At 41.1% G+C, this 20,084-nt stretch overlaps 1 protein-coding gene across 1 annotated transcript in view; it reads right to left on the minus strand.

Moving 5' to 3' along the window:
- Positions 1-1,090: 1,090 nt before the first annotated feature.
- The window catches only part of LOC130159841 (ankyrin repeat domain-containing protein 30A-like), a 42,051-nt gene continuing 23,057 nt past the window's right edge, over positions 1,091-20,084 (minus strand). The window contains 15 exon segments of the mRNA XM_056361877.1: positions 1,091-1,601; positions 1,603-1,733; positions 1,736-2,333; positions 2,502-2,530; positions 8,121-8,259; positions 8,490-8,523; positions 9,475-9,624; positions 10,465-10,703; positions 11,513-11,790; positions 11,793-12,017; positions 12,020-12,180; positions 12,182-12,318; positions 12,321-12,362; positions 12,364-12,450; positions 14,093-14,175. Of these exon segments, the coding sequence (XP_056217852.1) occupies positions 1,332-1,601; positions 1,603-1,733; positions 1,736-2,333; positions 2,502-2,530; positions 8,121-8,259; positions 8,490-8,523; positions 9,475-9,624; positions 10,465-10,703; positions 11,513-11,790; positions 11,793-12,017; positions 12,020-12,180; positions 12,182-12,318; positions 12,321-12,362; positions 12,364-12,450; positions 14,093-14,175 (2,603 nt within the window). The 3' untranslated portion in view covers positions 1,091-1,331.

Genomic DNA, 20,084 nt, shown 5'->3' on the forward strand with positions numbered 1-20,084 from the left:
GAAGCTTCTGGCATAGATTGCTTTTTAGGTGCATCAGCAAGCTCCTGCTGCAGTTGTCCAAACATGCCCTAACGAAACAGTTAAATTAGCATGAAGAAAGTTCTAAGAACATGAAATACACCTTTAACTTATTTTGTTATACAATTAGACCTGTCTAGATTGAACCCAAAAGTATGAAATTTTGCCTGCCACCAGCAGGCATCTGCATGGATGATGACCTCTCGTCATCTTTCTCAGGCTGAGCACCTTTGACTATCAGCAGCTGTTCATGAGGATTTCTGTTTCCTAACACATAAAAAAGGCTCAGGTATTGTTCTTCCTTGAACAATACACAGGAACACACTGCAATCGGGTATTTTTTTCCTAACAAAACCCAAAGAAATCTGTTGTGATCTAAGAGCCACAGTTTGACTGCAAATATTACTCTGGTGACTGAAGGCAGGACTTTGTGTTAGATTGTTCTTTCTTCTGTTTCTTCACTATACAAATACAATTAAACGAATACAAATATCTGAAAGCTCCTTTGAGATACACTTTAAGGGTATGTTGAATCACATCCTCTTGTCTTCTTACTCAGCTCGTTTTAGAAGTACTGATAGATTAGGTTTACAAAAATCTGGATAGCTCATATATATATATATAGCTATATACATATACACACACACACTCTCTCACATGATCTTCAAAAGGAACCCATTATTTTGGCAGTAAGAATACAAAGCAAGTCACAGTTTACAATGATTGACAGTACTGCTGGAGCGTGGCTACACATCATAAAAGAGAAAGCTTAAGCTCACCATCTGACATGAACTTTGAGGAACAGGCAGGCCCCTCAGAACCCTCAAAACACATACAGAAATCAACAGCTGGACATTACTAATACTCTTCAATCTTGATAGCAGCTTACAGAGAACCTATTTTTTCCCCTCTATAGAAGCTTCATATAAATCTATCGCCAACCACTTCACTTCTCTGTATCTTCATTTCTCAGCCCTCATGTATTGGATGGTTCCTCCTTTTATACCACTCTCATTCATGTCATCAGTGCAATACTTAGATCAAAACCATCAAATACTTAAGACTATTCTATAGGGCATAACATGGACTAAGGAAAATAGATGAAAAAAAGTTCTAGAGAAGAATCACCTTTCTTGATCAAAGCTTAGACTTGGATACCTTTTTTCTGTTCTCTGCTTAGATCTGAGGACTAATATCCCCGTTGCCAAAACTTTCCGCAATTCCGAGAGAAACATAACAAACCAGAACAAATCAGTATTCTTTGGTCCCATGCATATAACTTACACCGGATACATTGTAGGAACAAACTAATTTCAAGAATGGACAAACTTTAAATTGTTCTTTCTACGCATATACTTTACCTGTCTTTCTACTACGTCAGTCTCATATTTAAAGACTTGTTCCCTTAAATCAGTACACTTGGCATCTAAATCCTTGTTTCGCTCTTCTATTAGATAAACTTGCTTTTCTGTATCAGCTCTAAGTTTGTTGAAAATGTCATTAAACCGGTCCTGCCCATAATCCACTATTTTTTCTTTCATGATCCTCTTGTTCTGCATCTCTTCCCATTGCTGATGGAGTAAAAAGGTTTTCACTCTGGAGCTGGGCCAATCGCTCCTGCAAGGACTCCTGTTTTATTACAAGTTTGCTTACTGGATCTTTCTCAAGTTGTCGAGCATGATCACATTCCTTTGCCCGACACTGGCCTTGACTTAATCCTTTTTTGTCATTTCTAAAAGCAAAGCTTTTTCTCTGAGCATTTGCTTCAACTGGTGAAGCTCATTTTCTAGCCTATTAGCTTTGCTTTTAGCTTTACACAGCTGCAGAGACAAGCTCTTGTTGGTTTCTTGCACGTCAGAGAGGTCACGATGGAGCTCGACTTGCAAGCAAAGGCATTCATCACGTTCTCTGGGAAATCTTCGTTCAGCATTGCTTTTTGATGACAAATGAAGTTCAAGTTCTTGAACTGCAGTGTTCAGGGAGGAACGAAATGATTCAATTTCTGTCTCTAGTCTGTCCTTGCTTTTGTTTGTCTGCTCAAGTTTGGAAGTCAGCACTGCAGATTCTGTCTTTAGTAAGTCCAGCTCCGCGTTGAACTGAAAAAACATTTGTCTTAATGCTTCCTTGTTCAGTTTAAGTTCCTTTCTGAGAGCTTCATTTTTTTCTTTCAAGGTCTCATTTTCCTTTAAATATTTTCCTTGTTCCTCCTGGTGCCTAAGTCTTACTTGAGTGAGTTCTAGCCTTAGCATAGCAATCTTATCTTGTAGTAACTGATTCTTGTACAACAGATCCTGTTCTCTATCAGTGCTGGATTCCTGAATGACAGGGAAAATGAGTAAAGAGCCAATTGGGAAATGAATCTACAAAAAACCTGCAGCAATAAACTGCATTTTAACATTTCGAGTACTAAAGCATGACTTCAAAGATGAAGTTTCAGGCAATAAGCTACTCTGTGAACCCATGCACATGTACAATGTACGTACACAACGGAAGTGCAACATATCCTTAAAACCTAAATGAACATCCCAAATATACAGTTACGGTTTTTTCCCCCCTTAAACCAGCAACCAAAGCTTTTAAAATGACAGCGCCTTCTTGTATGTGCATGCCTTTCTAATACTGCCTTTAAGGTTGAATTAGTTGTGCTACAGATCTGGTAAAAACAAGGCCAGAAAGGGTATTTTCCTTCTCAAATGTCTTCTGAACACTTATCCTTTTGTATTACTGAAAGTTAGCTATAAAACTCAATCACCCCCGGAATGCAATAGTCCTGTATATTTCCTCTTTATTGTATGTATAACTTTTTTCCACTTAAACACATTCACCCTACATTTATTGGGCAGCACAGCCAAGAACAAAAAGGCTTCCAGGCACTGCACATTCTTTAGGAAATTCAGTAAACTCTTTTCAAGATCTTTTTTAATACAGTGTTTATGGTTGCTTTTTCTCCTCCAGTTACTCTAACTCTTACAGAGAGTTGATTCATTGCTGATATTCGATCATAAAATTTTAGTATGTGAGGTGGAAAAGAAAGGCATACTTGAAGTAAGTTCAATAAGGGAATAACTAATTTAAAAAAAAAAAGCAATGGAAACACAAACACTGTCAAACAACTTTCTTCCTGGTCAACCTTGCCATAGGTAGCTAGGTGTTTCATTGCTAGAAAGCCTAAAAAGTGATGACAAAATGTCTATGAAATGGAAAATAACAGATAGGTTAAGAAACGGTGTAAATAGTGTCTTCTATTAGTTTCCTACTTGCACAAGTAATTCAGGTACATACAGGAGTGATGCTGCTTTCCAGAACTTTTAGACATAAGAGAAAACAAGAAAGGTATTTACCCAGATAAACAGTAAACAAACCATCAAGAAACAGAAAAAGTTATGTAAAATTTATTATGACTTTAAAACAAACATGGTGAAATCTGACTTTTTAGAAAAAAAATCTGCTTACCTCTGATTTTTTTCCTATAGATCTTCTCGTCTCTTCTTCTAGTTCCCTTTGTCTCCCAAGGTGGTTGTTCAAAATTCCTTCTTGAAGGGCTCTGGCCCTCTTTTCCTGAGAGAGCTGTCTCTGTGTTTCATCACGTTCCTCTTCAACCTACAGTAATACAATAAAACTGCTTGCATCTTAAGAAAAAACAGAGCTAGCAATACATCTTCCCATTCTCCCTTGCATACTTGAAAACATTTTTGATTCCCCACTGTTATGATAATCCACCTATAAATAAATAAATTTAAATTTTCTTATGAAAATTTAAGAAGGCAAAATACAGGATGTTTTGTAGTAATTAAAAAAAAAGGTCAGGCTTTGCCTGAAATACAAATGAAACCTAAATTTTGAAAAAGGAAAAAAGGAATAATAAACTGCAAAGCAAAAAAAAAAAAGAACAGCCCAATTGTGAACGAACTGTACTCTACTGTTCTCAAAATTTGACAATTGTTATCCAACGCCTCTTCCGTGAGCAAAGCGCCTCCTTCTCTAGGCATACTGGAATACAATTGAAAAGAAGCAGAAAATAAGACAAAGAGTTTAATTCATTATTTAATATACCTGTTTCAAGAGCTTTCTCAGTGTTCTTAACTCCATTTCTAAATTCCTTGAGTGTAACTCAATTTTCTGTTCCTCCTCCATTTCTTTACAATATTGATCTTCTTTCCTTTGCAGTTTTTCTCTCATTTTCTCACACAGCACTTCTACTCTGAGTCTCTTTGCCTCTTCTTGTTTCAAAGAACATCTGGGATTTAACAGAGTATTTGAGAAACAAAAGCACCGATATAAAAGTAGATGTTCCACATGATGAACTTGCAGAGACAACTCAAACCATAAAAAATGTTAAATGTTTTCAGAGTTCATATTTTTACTGTACTTTTTAACTTTTTAAAGAATTCTAACTTCATTCCATTGTGCGTGGTATCAGTTGTACAAGATACAGAAAAAAAAACTTTGAGTGATTTATCAGTTATTTGTAAGTTTGTACAGGGAAACACACACCAGTGTGCACACTTCTATAATAAAATTAAAAAAACCCATCTTCATATTACAGCCATTTTGTTGAAAAAGGAGTTTGTTGTCTCATCAGATCAAAGCATCGCAAACTTTTACTATGGTTAGTATACATTTTCTTAGTATACTGAGCATTGCCTACATATTACGGATTCAGTGACCAGAAGCAATACTGGTGAATCAGCACGCCACTTATCTATGGCAGACCCAACAATTTTTCAGCAAGCCTTCTGTAAGTCTAAAACAACTGCTGACCACAGACAGAACAAGCAGCTTCTGTTTACTCAAGAAGGATGTCAGTGTTCAAAACCAGATTCAGAAATGCATGGGGTTTAAGCTGAATACGATTAAGAACAGTTTTAAACCTCAGTTGGATCTACCTCTGGGAGAAACTACAGCAATTTCATTTTGAAGCTGATTTATAAGGAAAGCCTTATGGAAGGTCAGCTTCTTTACCAACTGAAACAATCAGCAATAAGCACTGACATGGTAAAAAACGGTCCATGGTGTGCCCGCGGTACCCAAACAAGAAAGCAGCTTTGTGTTTGATCATTATTTTGACTATTTTTTCCCATATACTTGCAACAGTGAACAAAAAAAAAGAAAAAAAATAAAATCAAGTGTCAACGTAAGGGAAGAACTGCCAATTGAAAGCCTGCTTTAGAAATTCTGCAAAACAAGAATCAACAACCACTAAAATTACTTGAAAGACTGACAGAAACATTTGTATTTGAATGGCGTATATTGCAAGGAAAAAGCTTTACATGTAATTCCTAGTGTAATTTCGCAAAAAGTGTAACTTTTGAAAGTAAAAATTTAATGCTGCTTGGAGAATTCACTTAGAATGAAAATACTACTTCTTTATACTTGACAGATGCTTGAGGATTTTGAACACCTGCTGAAGTCAAACCCAGGCCAAGCTGGGACCGGCCTCGTCTTCCTCGTACTCCCCTCCCCCGCGCTGGGAGGCCCAACTCCCCCAGGCCCAGCTCCCGCAGCCTCCCCTCACAGGGCTGGTGCTCCTGCCCCCGGGCCAGCCCGGCATCTCCCTGCCGACCTCACACGGGCTGGGCAAGATCTCCTGGGCTGGGCGGCCAAAAACCGGACCCCGGGCTCGAGACACAGCTCAGCAAGCCCTGAGGAGGGGTGGGCACTCACTGCCCCCAGTGCCCTGGCACTGCTGCCCCCCATACAGCCCAGGCCGCTGCGGGCCGCCCCAGCTGCCAGCTCACGGTGGCTCCTGCTGAGCTCGCTCTCTGCCTGGGCCGCCTGGCCCTGCTGGGCCAGCTCCCCAGCCACGTCATCCCACCGGGGGTCACCACAAGGAGATCTCCCCTCCCAGGCCAGGGCTCTGCAGTTGTCCTTGCTCAACTGCCTACGGTGCCTGCTGGCCACCCCTGTCTGACGTGATGTCAACAGCGATGAGAAACCTCACACCTCCGGGTCTAGCTCAGGAGTGTGGGGAAAGGGGCAATCCCAAACTTGACCTTTCCAACAAACAAACAGGTAAGCAAACAAATGCTCTAAGCTCTGGTTTGACTTGCACTGGGTGGAGTTACCAGAAATCCTAGTATTATAGGCCAACTGAAGCTGCAAGGACAAAATGAAAAAAAAAAAAAACACCCAACCATCTCTCAAATCTCTCTTATAAATCTGATTTCCCCATACACACTCTCCTGCTCTTTTGTTGCTAGAAAACAAAGTTAGAACAACATCCAGAAGACTGTACATGGAGCTGGTATCCAGACGTTTTTCCCCTCTCACATTATGTACTTCATAGCATAACTGGCTCACGGGATTCAAAAAACCCAAACCCAAAAGACTGGAAACTTCTCATCCTGTTGCCTGCACCATCAGTGTCTTTCGGAACAAAACCACTGACAAGATAATACATTATCAGACCACAATTTACATACTTAAGGCTTTGGATATCACTTTTCCATTCTGCTTCTTGGTGAGCCAATAAGAATTTCAAATCTTGAGTCTTCTCCGCTCTGAACTGTGACTCCTCCCTTTTATCCTCCAATTTCCTGGAGCAGATACCCACAGCGCAGTGCTGCGGAGGACACCGTGCCAGAGCAGGTGGATCTTTCCCGAAGGACCTGCGACCCAAGGAGGGCCCAGGCTGGAGGAGATTTTCCCCGAAGGACTGCAGCCTGGGGGAGGACTCACACTGGAGCAGAGAAAAGGGACGAGGAAGGAGCAGCAGAGAGAAACTGCTACGTCCCGACTGCAGACCGCAGCCTCCCCGCGCTGCCTGGGGAGGTGGCAGGGAAGGAGCGCAGCAGAGCTTGAGCAGGGGGGGTGCCGACGTGTCCTTTTTGGGTTTTGGGTCTTTGTTTCTCACTATCCAAATGTATTTTAATCGGTGGAGTCTGTTTTGCCAGTGACAGTCACTGGGAAGTGACAGCCCTGCCTTCACAGTGACCCACAAGCTTTTTCACCCCGTTTTGTCAAGGACGGGCAGTGGCAGCACTGGGGGGGGAGTTTGGCCTTCGGCCAAGGTTAACACTTGCCTAATGAAATTTTAGCATAGTTTAAGAGCCCTAGTAAGTGATGCTTATGTTTATATAATGCCTTGTGCATATATGCAAGCATCTTATGACAGTTGAAATTTGTTATATATATATACTTATTATTTTTAAGCAAAGCCATTATTTTGCTGTACTCTTTGTCATTAGCTGTTGAGGGGTGTGCTGGTTGTGGCTGGGATAGTGTTAATTTTCTTCACAGTTGCTGGCACGGGGCCATGTTTTACAGTTGTGCCACAAACAGGGTTGGTAGCACGGGGATGTGTTCGTTATGGCCCAGCAGCGCTCACACAGAGCCAAGGCCTTTCCTGCTCCTCACCCCACCCCACCAGCGAGTAGGCTGGGGGTACGCAAGGAGCCGGGCTGGGCCACAGCTGGGACAGCTGACCCCAGCTGACCCAAGGGATGTGCCATGCCATGCGGCATCATGCTCAGCATATAAAGCTGGGGGAGGACGAAGGAAGGGAGGGACATCCAGAGTGATGGCACTTTGTCTTCCCAAGTATTTGTTATGCGTGACGGAGCCCTGCTGTCCTGGAGATGGCTGAACACCCGCCTGCCCATGGGACGTGCTGGATGAATTCCTTGCTTTGCTTTGCTTGCGTGCGTGGCTTTTGCTATTAACCTGTTTTCATGCCAACCCATGAGTTTTCTCACGTTTCCCTTTCCGATGCTCTCCCCCACCCCACTGGGGTGGAACAAGTGAGTGGCTGTGTGGTGCTTAGGTGTTTAGGTGTGGCTGGGCTTAAACCACATCAAGGGGATATAAAGAAGAAAAAGCTCTTGCTGACTTTTGATGACCGCATTAGAAGGAGCTGAACTGTACTTTGCAAGAAACCGCTTCTCCAGCTCTGACTAGACAGAGAACCAATGATAACATAAGGCACGTTGGCTGGTAATACAGGCAACATCTCAGGTTAGGTGATAGTTTCACAGCTTTTGAGGGGGATCTCTAGTCACAAAGAGATATCAAAATATGAAACTAAAATACTTAGGAATTCATACAAAGAAATCATGTTTTAAGGGGAACTTGTAACAGCTGAAGACGGTGACTTGAAAACATACCGGTATGACCCACACGAAGCTGTTCTAACAGCAGCATAGCCTCCTTGTAGGTTGAAGTTCGTAATTCCACATCCTCTGAAGCTGGGTCAGATGAGGGAGTTAAACCAGGGTCATCAGTTACTTCCATTGGTATGCTGATCTACAAAAAATACAGTACTTTCTGTAATTCCACTGTCTAGGATTACAGACCATTACAAATGCATGAATGATTCATTCTCTCCTTCACAGCCCACAGATTTGTCTCAAATACAATAAAGCTGCATACCAGCAGCAATTGTACATCTGGTTGATCACTACATAAACACTGCTCCCATTTAAGTGATTAAAAGTTGACAGAAACTGTTTATCAAGAACTTAGTTTTACAGTACCTCGTTCTTTTCACTCCTGGTTGTTGCTGCAGGTCTAGAAAACAGAAATACATTTCAGTACTGAAATGCTTACTTTGCGTTATGAATAATACAGTTGCTTTGAAAACTTAATTGCAGAACTGAATTAAACTAAAATCTGGTATAGTAACTTTGCTAAATATAGTTCAAGACTGAAACAATTATTATGTCTACAGGAAGGCTAATTTTTCCGCAAGATATTAAGCAAATAGTTGAAATAACCGTTCCCTAAACTTCACGCAAAGTGACAGAAATCTTACAGCTACAGAGATGTAGCTATACGGTTACGTGCATTCCCTGTTTAATACCAGGGGTTTAGCTCTCTTCAGTACCGAGAATCCTTCTCCTACAGGTCAAAGAACTGTAATTTTGGATTCTCTGGTGTCCTGGGTCTGGCTGGGATGCAGCTTATTGTCTTCGCAGCAGCCCACACAGGGCTGAGTGTTAGATTTCTGACCAAAACAGTGGTGATAACACACCAGATTTTTAGCTAGTGCTGAACAGTGTCAACAACTTCTCTTTCTCACTTTGCCACAACCCACACAAGTAAGTTCAGGGTGGGCAAGAAGTCAGGAGGGTACACAGCTGCAAGAGAAAAGGTGGAGCGGGGAGCAGGGCAAAAAATCCTGAGATACCTGCAGTGAAAAAAACCTGAGATACCTCACCCGTTTTAAACACATGAAATACTTCTATGCCTGTGCACACACTCATGTAATTAATCAGAATTTGTGCACGTGACCTTATGGTTAACTTGGCCAGCATGCTCAAAGCACTCTAAACAAAAGCAAAGTGTTTGTCAACACAAAGTGCATCAGGTAGTGTGGTCACACGGAAGAACAAGAATCTTCATATGCATCAGGTTTACAAAAAACCTCAACACACAACAAAAACCCAAACTTGCCTCTAGCTCTCAGGCCAATTTTTATCATTAAGTAAGTATTATTTTCAACATTCCTTATATGCATACCTTCCTTCATCCTCAGATGTTTCACTGGAAGTGCTATCATCCGGAACTTGACCATGATTGCCACTGGAAGAGCTCATCTGCTGATGAGCCTTCTGCTTTGAAGGCTGTCTTTTACTTTTCTTTGCACCTTTGGCATTCAGGGCAATTTTACTGCATTACACAGAAAGAAAGTAAGAAATCACCAAGTGACTAGGTTTATAAAAAATATTTCTGTGAAACAGACATACTTAAGATGATGTTCAGAAAAAACGGAGACAAAAAATATCTATGATAAAATCACAGACTTGACTGTAAAGATCGTGGAATACGCCCAAGTATTTAAAACCCTTCCCCTAGGAGTGAGGGGGACACGTGGAATCTGAGCTAGATCCAGGTTAAGCTGGACTATATCCAATAGCCACGTTACAGAAAGCATCTAGAGCAGAGATTCCTTTGAAGGACAGACAGAAAAAGCTCCTGCTTAGGTCTGCATAAAAATACGTGTGCCTTCTTTAGACTTTTGAAATTGGCTTGGTAATATCATCTTTTCCCCTCTCCTGACAAAGGGCATATTAACTTAATGAAAAGGAAAACACCAACTGCACGGAGATCACTAAAATCACCTAGAAAAGGGAGTAGTAGCAAACCCCAAGTTCCTACTTTTCTTTTCTAGGTGGCCATTTCTCACAAAAATAACTGTTTTTTCCAGTCTTCAGTTCTGGTTTTGAAGATGCATTTTGCCTCAGTATTGACAAGGAAAACACAGCAATTTGATTGGTTTGGTTTTTTTTTTTTTTTTCCCTTTTCTTTTTTGTAGAGCAGGCAATAAATTTGAATATTGTGAGTGTCGTGTTTTCTAAAAAGACATTTTCTTCACTTTTTGAGAAGCAGTGGACTACTCATTATGGCTTTCACCACTGAGGAAACTACTTCAACTACTACAATATTAGAAAACCTAAGACACTTACATAGTACTACAAATAGGAATTAGAGATTATTTCCTTAGCTTACCATTTCATTGGCATTTTAATCAATTTTGAGCTCTCCTCAGATGAAAAATTCTTTTTGCCTTTTTCTTCTATCGTGTTTTCATTCTCCATTTTCAAACAGTCATTCTTCCTTACAGTAATCTTTTGTTTCATTTGCCAGTTAGTGATGTCGTGTGATGGTATATTTAATTTACCAAGACATTCCTGTTTTGCCACCGCCTGCACTTTTGAAATTCTTCGTTTGCGTTTTTCCTTCTCAACCTATAAAAACAAAGTTAAGCTTCATGTATTTCTTAGTATTTCTAAAAGAAACACCACATCCAAGATTGATTAATTCAGGGTTTACCCCTGAAATAATATAAAATTAGAGAAGCATTTTCACAAAATTACACTACAAAGCGTATTATGTCATTGAAAGTACTTTGAATTCACTCATGATTAAAGATAACAAGAATACGGCCCTTAGAAAGAAAACAATAGTGTATCTTAAAACATGAGAACAACAAAAAAGTGAAAGCATTACCGATGGACAAAGAGTTAGGAGGACTGCACAATGTCAGTTGTAACACCACCAGAAAAGAATATCAAGTGGAACTGTGCTGGGCTACTGCTCCCTGAACAAGGGGAGGAAAAAAAAAAAAAAGATCCCAAACCCACAAACACAACTGGTTTCACAGGGAAGACAAATTTTAGTGAAAGGCAATGAAGACACACCACGCAGATAGCACAGCACATGAATTATTAGTCAAGACCCTGTTCAGAAGCTATTTTCATTCTTTGATTCAGAATCAGAACCGATAGAATTGTATGGATTTCTTTTTAAGGCAATGAAGTGATAACTACTTGCACTGGAATCAAGTGCCACCTACTGTTAAACTCGAGCAATACTACATTCCGTTTTCCAAAAATGGGGAAAAAGACAACTCTCCACTGCTCTCTTTGTTCACAAGTAACATATTTCCATTAGAACAAAACCCAATTTGTAGGAAGCATCTTCCTTTAATGATGAATAGCTAAAGTGAACAGGACCGTTGATCCGGAGTGAGATTAAAGAGTAGCAGGTGAACCACCTCTTCTGGCAGCTGTACCTTCTCTTTCTCCAAAGCCAGGAATACTATTTGCAGCATTCCTACCTTACCCTTAAATCTTCCTGTATCTTGTTGTAGTTCTTCATCAAGATTCCTTTTCAGCATGGCGTATGATTGCTGAGCATTTGCAAAAAGACCTTCCATTTCTGTTTCTCCTATTTTGTTGATAAAGCTGTCCCTGGGAAAATCATCACTAAATCTAGAGTCTTTTCCAAGTTCCCTCTCTGTTACAAAAAGTGCATTTTCACCACGTCTAGAAACTGTCTTATTGTAGGAATAATATTAGAAATGTCATCCAAAAGACTGGGTTTTAAGCTGTATCTCAGGGAGTACTCAGGACCTCCCACTACGTTTCTACTACTTCCATTTGCTAGAGGCACCTTTGTATCACTGATATTGTTTGTGCAATCTTCTTCATCTGTACTCCAGGTATCTTCCATGTTTGCATTTCAGTTATCTTGATCAGAAAGGACACCAAGACTCGGATTACAGTTTCCATTTTGGGTACTTTTCCACCTAGCATAAGTTTAATGTCTCCAAATTCACCTTTACTTTCTAAGCTGTTACTTGATTCTGTTGCATGAGACGAAACAACATGAGAACTCTTCAGCTCAGCACTGAAGCCATCTTCTGACATTTCTTCCACAAGGAGTTTTCCCAGTTTCATTAATTTCACCAAGCAGCTGCTTTAGTTCTGCTGTAACGTTTTTAAAACTTGTTTTCAATTCCCTCTTCTCATTTTCAACCCGCAATCTTGCATCTCTTTCTTTCCAAGGTTTTGGACTTAGAACTGCTTGTCAGCACTGTGCAATTCCTCATTTTCTGATGTGAAATTTCTGATGTGAAATTTCTGCCTTATCAGTGTGATTTTCATGTGCTGTTTTTTGTATCAAGTTGATAGTTTCTAAAATACATTTATCCTTAAGTAAACAGGTACAGACAGAAAGATTATCAAGAAAAAAACATTACAGTTGATCTATGCAATTACTGTTGCAAACTCATCCTATAATAGAAATAAGGCATTTTGAAAGCCATTTTCATAAGAAAAATCAAGGGATACTAAATGAAAGGTTCACTGCACACCATCTTCTTAACAAGAGAAGAGAAGAGAACTCAGAGACAGCAGTTTCTTGGGTTAGGTTTGCCTAGGCATTAGGGTTGCTTTTACCTTTTAGCCTGCTTGCTTTCTGTAACTGCCAGCGCTTGTCACAGAGCATGTTTATTTTTCATGTTTTATTGCTTTAATACCACTTTTCATTAAACTGCCAACATTTTCTCACCCACCCTCCTCCCTCCATCTCGCTCTACCATCTGGCATTGTATAGTCCCCGGCCACCTAAGCTAACCCAACGGGAACGAACATGACAAGCTTCTTACCGTTCACCACACAGAGAACTGGCTAAGGGAGGATTATTTCTTCACCCAAGCTTCAGAAATAATAAATTCCACTCCAAGATGCAAAGGAAAGGATTTATTAGGGAAACCTGCCTGCTCCTGCCCTCATCCCAGGAATCAGGAACCCAAGCTTGCAGGAAAACCGCACCATGCCTTAACCCTACCCAGCCCCCTCAAGCCCCTGTCCCCACGCTCTGTTTCTCAACAGTTCTGACTGCTTCTGCCCCGTGTCACAGTCCTGCCCACACGCCTCCTCGGCTCGTGGTGCCTTCTGAACAGGGCCTGCAGCCTTGGTGTCCCAGCGGGCTGAGACCGTCACGCTCCTCGCGCTCCTCTCGTCAGCCAGGCCCTGTTCTCCCGCGGCAAAGACCCCTCCGCTCACAAGAGGGAAGGAGCACCTCAGCCAGACACCACCTGTCTCACCCTCCCCCTTCCCAAGCTCACTGGCCAACTACTACCACCTTGCAACAGGCTTAAGTCCTGCGCTTTGCCTCCTAGAATTAGGCACGTCCCTCTCTCGTGATGCCCGGCTGTGGGTTGGAAATCATTTGCTACGCTGTCCCTTCGGGTGTTCCAGAGGACGCCAGACCCCACTGTGCAGCCCTGCCCCGCACGCCCAACACAAGCGGGACACCTGCCTTATTCCCCTCTAGGATACCCTCTGAGAAAACCCTTTTCAAACACTTCACGTGGCTAAACAAGAGCATATTTTGCAGAGGCTGGGGAAGCCTCAGAAAGGTCACCACATTTCAAGGTGTTCTCTTTGACCTTTGGCTTACAAAGAGGAAGACCAGCATGTTTCATCAAACAGATCAGCCTATTACAGACAAATCTCCCTCTTCACTTGAATGTGCATTTTGCCTGTGCAAAAAGCCCCGCATTTGGCCGCACTGTTTCTCAGCATTGCACAAGAGGAAAAACACCCCTCAAAATTTAAGCAAACCAACTGAAAACAGATCAGTGTAACAGCAAGCATCCGACATAGTGACAAGGATTTTACCCCACCACAAGACGACTGTATCCAACTTTCCTTCAGACTGTAATACAGCCTTCACCTACAGGACTCTCTCTTCAGCATTATTCACTGACTGGTAAGTTTTCTTTACCTTAGTGTATAATACAACTTACTGAATCAGACTGTAATCCAAAATATTTGGGCTTACATACCTGCACCCCATAATATTCAATGGCATCCTTCACGTCTTTTTCAGCTGATGATGACATATGAAAGGTAGATCCCGAGTTCTCACCTGTGTTGCGACGGAGGGAAGACACAGTTACTCAATATGAGTGGTCAGCAGACTTCATTTATTGTGCCTTACAGCCATCTTTTATACCTTATTATAATTAGCTCATACATATTACAAAAGTTAAGCTCATTATTGGTTAGTTGCCTAAATACCAAGCCCGCCCCTAGTTTCTCTTCTGTAGTTATCTGTTCCCACCTGTAACATTCTTTTCCCACCGCGATCTTCCTGTTCATGTGTAACAAGAACAGCCAAGGACAGTGTATTTTTGCTTTACTTCAGATAAGCTGAGAGGGATGTGCATTTTTGTCCAGCCAGCTGGACTATGTCTATGTGACCCTTTTCAGCTAGCCAGTTATCCACAATTCCCCCGTTTTTATTTTGGGCGACATAGTCTTGGTTGACCATTTTCAATAACAGCGTTTTAACACAGGAAAATACACAGCCAACTTATAAAATCTCAGTTCAGAAGTATAATTCCTGAAATACTTGAAAAATAAAGTTAGCTTGAAGCTTTAATTTAGATGTTCTTTCTGTTCCAGTAATATAAAAAGTTTAAAAAATTCAAAGGTAATTTTAAAGTTCTGAACATGGACTAATGCAAGCTCAAAACCCAAAAAGAAACCAAACTGATGTTTGACTAGGAATATTTGCAAATATTTTAGTGGAAAATCCCTGACCGTTAACAATTTTCTGTCCAAATAACAGCTGCCCTTATGCAACCAACCAGTCCATACATTTTCTGAAGAATACCTCATTGATATCAAAGAATTAACAAAGGGAAAAAATTAGTTCTAAGCTATATACATTCATAAGTGGATTTTTCAATAGTTACATACAGATTTACACACTAAGCCATAATGGCTTGTAGGTGATACACACAAGAAGAGTACGTTGCTTATCTGTCTGAATGTCTATGCTAAATTTGACAACTATGCCACAAGCCAAGCCTACATGGGTGCTGTATGTTATGCACGTTCCTTAACAAACAGAAGTATAATAGACAAATTCCAAAGATCTAGTCCCCAACCTAATTATATTATTTTGTAGCCAATTAAGGAAAATAACACAAATGTGCATATCTACATGTGCACACACCTTTTAGTTCAGAACCAATCTGTGATAAAAGGCCTTAGCGTTATGGCATCATCGAATCTTAACGAGTACAGTAATTAAAAATGCAGTCTTACTGTAAGTGCGATTTATGCTGACATTCCCTCAAATGCTACACGTGAGTATTTCTCACTCAACTGCCTCAAGTTAAAATAGTAGTATTTGTTAATAAGTATTAAAAAATCATTAATTCTCTACAATAGCAGTTGACTTCCATAACACTATGTAAGCAAAAGAGGCTTAAGATGGGTTTTCTGAATGCTAACAATTTATTTTAGACTGTCTAAACTCAGGTCTTGAAAGATTTCACTCTGCCAGACGTAGAAACACTGTTGCACTCCAGTTGTGATATCCCTTTTCCCAAGTCGTCACATGCACATCTCGCTCAAGCAACATTATTGTTAAAGTTTCTCTCTGCTACATAAAAGCATGCTGCACTTGTAGATACAAAAGACAGCACCCTTACTTAGATTATTACCTTATTACCTCATAACTCTTAGTATACCTTGTATCTCTGATTTCATCACTTCAAAAATTCACCAGAAGCAGATAAAACCACAGCCTCAGACTAAACTACACCTTAACTGCTGATTCAAATAAAGGCATTCTCTTCAGATATGCCTAATGCTTACAAATAATTTTGGCTGGTTTTGATCAAAAAACTATTATTACAATAATGATCAAAAATAATAATCCCGTTTGCAAAATGCCTTTAAGCCAGCCTCCTAGTCCCAACCAATTTCCACATTCAGAATACAGCATAAATACAGAATACAGACTAAATTATCTCCATCAAGGCAAAAAGGCTTCTCTTTAAGCACAGGGATGTTTGCTAGTTCAAGGCAGAAACCCATTTCTTGTAGGGGACGACTGAAGCACTTTTTTTTTTTTTTTTTTTTTTGGTGGGTTTGTAATCAAGTCCGTATTTTTCCTTGAGAAGCTTAAGCTGTTCCTCTTGTTTCAGGAGTGTTTCCAACTCTGATGTGTCGAATAGGTCCGTATTTCCCAAAAATATCATACATTTCCTCCGCTGTGATTTTATACGGCAGGTTCCGAATATAGAGGATCCGATTGACCTCTGGGGGCAGCCAGATGTTAGCTTGCTTGGCCGCTTGCATCGCCATGGCGCCGATCGGAGAGGGGGGGTGCCGCCTTGGAGAGAAACCGCGGCCGGGAAGGGGCCTGCCGGGCTGCGCCGCCACTCGCCGCTGCCGCGGGGGTCCCGGATGCTATCCCATACGCTAATAACCCGAGTAATTCCTTTTTACAATCTATGTCCTGAACACTCCGCTTTTCTAAAAAGCATATGAGCGAATCATACGTCGCTTGTCTCTCCATACCTTCGTCAGCGCTGTTGCAGCCTTTGCGAGACTTCGGCGACGCGTGGCCGGCGGGACCCTCTGTAGGTGCTCCTGGGAGCGGGGACTGTGCCCTTCCGCCTCCTGCGCTGCTTTCAGGACCGGTACCCGAATCTCCGTCGAACCGTGGCTCGCAGGTTCAGCCCTCTCTAGGGTCCCTGTTCGGGCGCCATTTGTTGCGACGGAGGGAAGACACAGTCACTCAATATGAGTGGTCAGCAGACTTCATTTATTGTGCCTTACAGCCATCTTTTATACCTTATTATAATTAGCTCATACATATTACAAAAGTTAAGCTCATTATTGGTTAGTTGCCTAAATACCAAGCCCGCCCCTAGTTTCTCTTCTGTAGTTTTCTGTTCCCACCTGCAACATTCTTTTCCCACCGAAATCTTCCTGTTACTGTGTAACAAGAACAGCCAAGGACAGTGTATTTTTGCTTTACTTCAGATAAGCTGAGAGGGATGTGCATTTCTGTCCAGCCAGCTGGACTATGTCTATGTGACCCTTTTCAGCTAGCCAGTTATCCACACACCTGCAGTGAAAAACCACACATTTTTATAACCAGCATGACTTAATACTACTTATTTACACCTAGAGTGCATCTTGAATCATCCTACTTGTGACAAAAATCTTAACACAAAATAAAACATCCCCTCAAATTTGTGCACTCCGAGAGAAAATTATCATAATACAGATTTAAGATGCATCTGGGTGAATTCCTTTCTTCCAGGGCATTCTACTTTTTAATATATAAGGGAAATTTGCTGAAAATCATTATATACGGTCACAAAGAGGCCATTCCTGTTTCTTAAACATGCACAATGTCTCTCTCTCATACGTAGATATACACCTCTGTATCTCTGACACACTGTGCGCCACACAGTATTCCTCCAGCAATTTCAGTTTCCCTATGTGTTGTGCACAGAAAATCATGAACAACAAAGTCACAGGCTTGAAATCTTGAAGACCCCAGCTTTATTCCTTGCACGACACAAATCTGTCTCTAGACATGGATCTAGACAGAGTATTTCAGTCAGACTGGTGCCCCATCTGTTCCAGAAGACATGGACGGGCCACTGAATGAAAGACAGGCTTGTGAAATGTGGAGAAATAACCCATGATCCGGATGTTTTTACTGTTGAAAACTGGACTCCATCCTTTCCTCTCTCAGAATTTCTGCATAATACTGGACAGGTCACAAACTCCTCGGAAGCAGTCACTCACTCAGTCTGGGCTCCCCATTATGGGGTGCCTACCTTGAATCCCTGTTATATCTGAGAACTAGACTCCAGATAGTTCCAGACACAATTTAGAAGCAGCAACTCATTGTATTGTTTGTGGGAAGGCACACTGAACATTTTGAAGGAACAAGTATTCAGAAAGAAACAAGTCCCAGCAGGTCAAGTGTGGCATCTAAAACCAGAGATGGATTCTTTTCACCTCAATCACTTAATCTCCTTTCCTGCTCCATAATCCTATGGCTTCTACCTAATAGCCTTTCAATACACAAAGCTTCGCTGCTGGAGAGGGACACAACATTCTTCCCACAAGAAAAGCGAGCAAGACAGGAAGAACATAAGATAAAATCATAAAAATACAAAAGGGTCCACTATTTATGAGTCACAGGGCCAACCTCACTCTTGGCATTTTCTCCTGTAGGTGACTCCTTTTACAAACTTTCATTGCCTACGTGCTACTCCTAGAAGCCTCTCCACCCAAGTACAGCAGCGGGTGCTCAGTCAGTCAGACAGACGGGGCTGCTCCTACTCTGCTTCCATGAAGGTACGTTTACCAGATTTCTTCTGTCACTTCACCAATGTTCATTCAGGTCACAAACAGCAAAATGCAGGCAGCTTCCTACCATACAATTTGATATGCGTCATCACCCCCATCACGTAACATGGGCACCACAATTTTGCTTAGAAGATAGACTTTGACATTTTGTGGATGCAGGAGAGCTGTGACACCTCTCTTGTCTGCACAACACAGACTGAATAAGCTTTTCTGGTCAACTGTATCCGCCTGAAAACTGGATAAAAGCAGATCTGCGAGCACCCAGAGTTTTGTACTGCCCTTCTAAGGATGCAAGTCACATTCTCTGTTCAGAGTACGTAGGTGTCTTCGTCTTTTGGATTCTGTTTCAGAGTGCAGTCACTTTAAAATTAGGTGCCATGCTGCTAGAATGAAAAGCAACCCTAACTCCTGTTCAGCCTTGCCCATCACGGTCAACAGGAAAGATTTCAGCAGCAGCTATTTGAGTCTGAAGTCTCCCTTTTTAGATAAGATTTTAATAACATTGGAGCCCCTAAGAATCCTTTTCCATAGGGTTTAATCAAACTTGACATTTCTGTATGATGGGTACAGAACAAGGAAGAAGCAGGAAAGATGAAAGGCTACAGTGTTCTTCTACCTGCAAAATTCCAGTTCTCATCGTGTCAGTAACTCTAGTCAGTAATTATTTTTCCAACCACTGGAAAAATAACTCAAAAAACATCAACTAAAAAGTTAAGGACTTCTCCCACTAGCTGTTGCAAGTAAAATTTCTTCTTTTCTTGGAGCAGTAATTCATGAGTCTATTTTCTGTGTTATTGGCTTCTGTCAACACTGTGAAAGAGGATGACTCCTCATTGTCAAGAGTTCTTCACTTTTAGCACAGGGAGAAATTCTTAGTTAAAACACTGGTAGAACCCTACTCCAAGGCTTCTGAAGAGCCCGTCATTCAAAAAAAATGTATATAAAAAATTCACAGGGTAAACCAGATTCCAGTATTTTTGCCTGTCATTCCCCCACCTTTTACTCTGTCTGCTCTCTAGCTAGCATTGAAAGATGACTTCTAGTCATCGTAGTTCTTTCCAATTAGTCTTTACCTCTCCACTCTATTCTGAGACTTCCCTCCTCATAAATTGTACATAATGTACATAACGACTTTTTGCAGATTACAGTGGACAGCAGCTACTTTGCTATACAGAAAACATGAGAACACTGCTATTTTATTTTGACTCAAAAATAATTTTTAGAATGTATTACTATGAGTCAGTAACAAAGTAAATAGAATAGGAAATTCCATCTCTCATTGGATATTTAATTATGCAAGATACTGTACCTGTTCTCCAGATTTATGAAATCAAGTTGTCAAGGATGGCATTCAACCCCTTTAGAGTCAGAAATATTTGTGCTGCAGGAATGATGATGCTTTGCTGAAGCAATCTAAATTGCTTAAACCCCAATCCAAACATAAAATGTTTGAAAGAAAGAAATTTTTACATCTACTTCTTAGCACCTGACCTTCAAGATAACATACGGGTAAAAACCAGCATGACGCAAATGAATAAAGCCACACAGGAAAAACAGCTGACATGAAACGAGCCATGAAAAGGCAACCTTTCCTTTCCACGTTTGTAAAATTGTAACGTACTGGTCCATTATGGGGCTACACTC

This window comes from Falco biarmicus, chromosome 16, assembly GCF_023638135.1.
Source record: "Falco biarmicus isolate bFalBia1 chromosome 16, bFalBia1.pri, whole genome shotgun sequence".
NCBI classification, from domain to species: domain Eukaryota; kingdom Metazoa; phylum Chordata; class Aves; order Falconiformes; family Falconidae; genus Falco; species Falco biarmicus.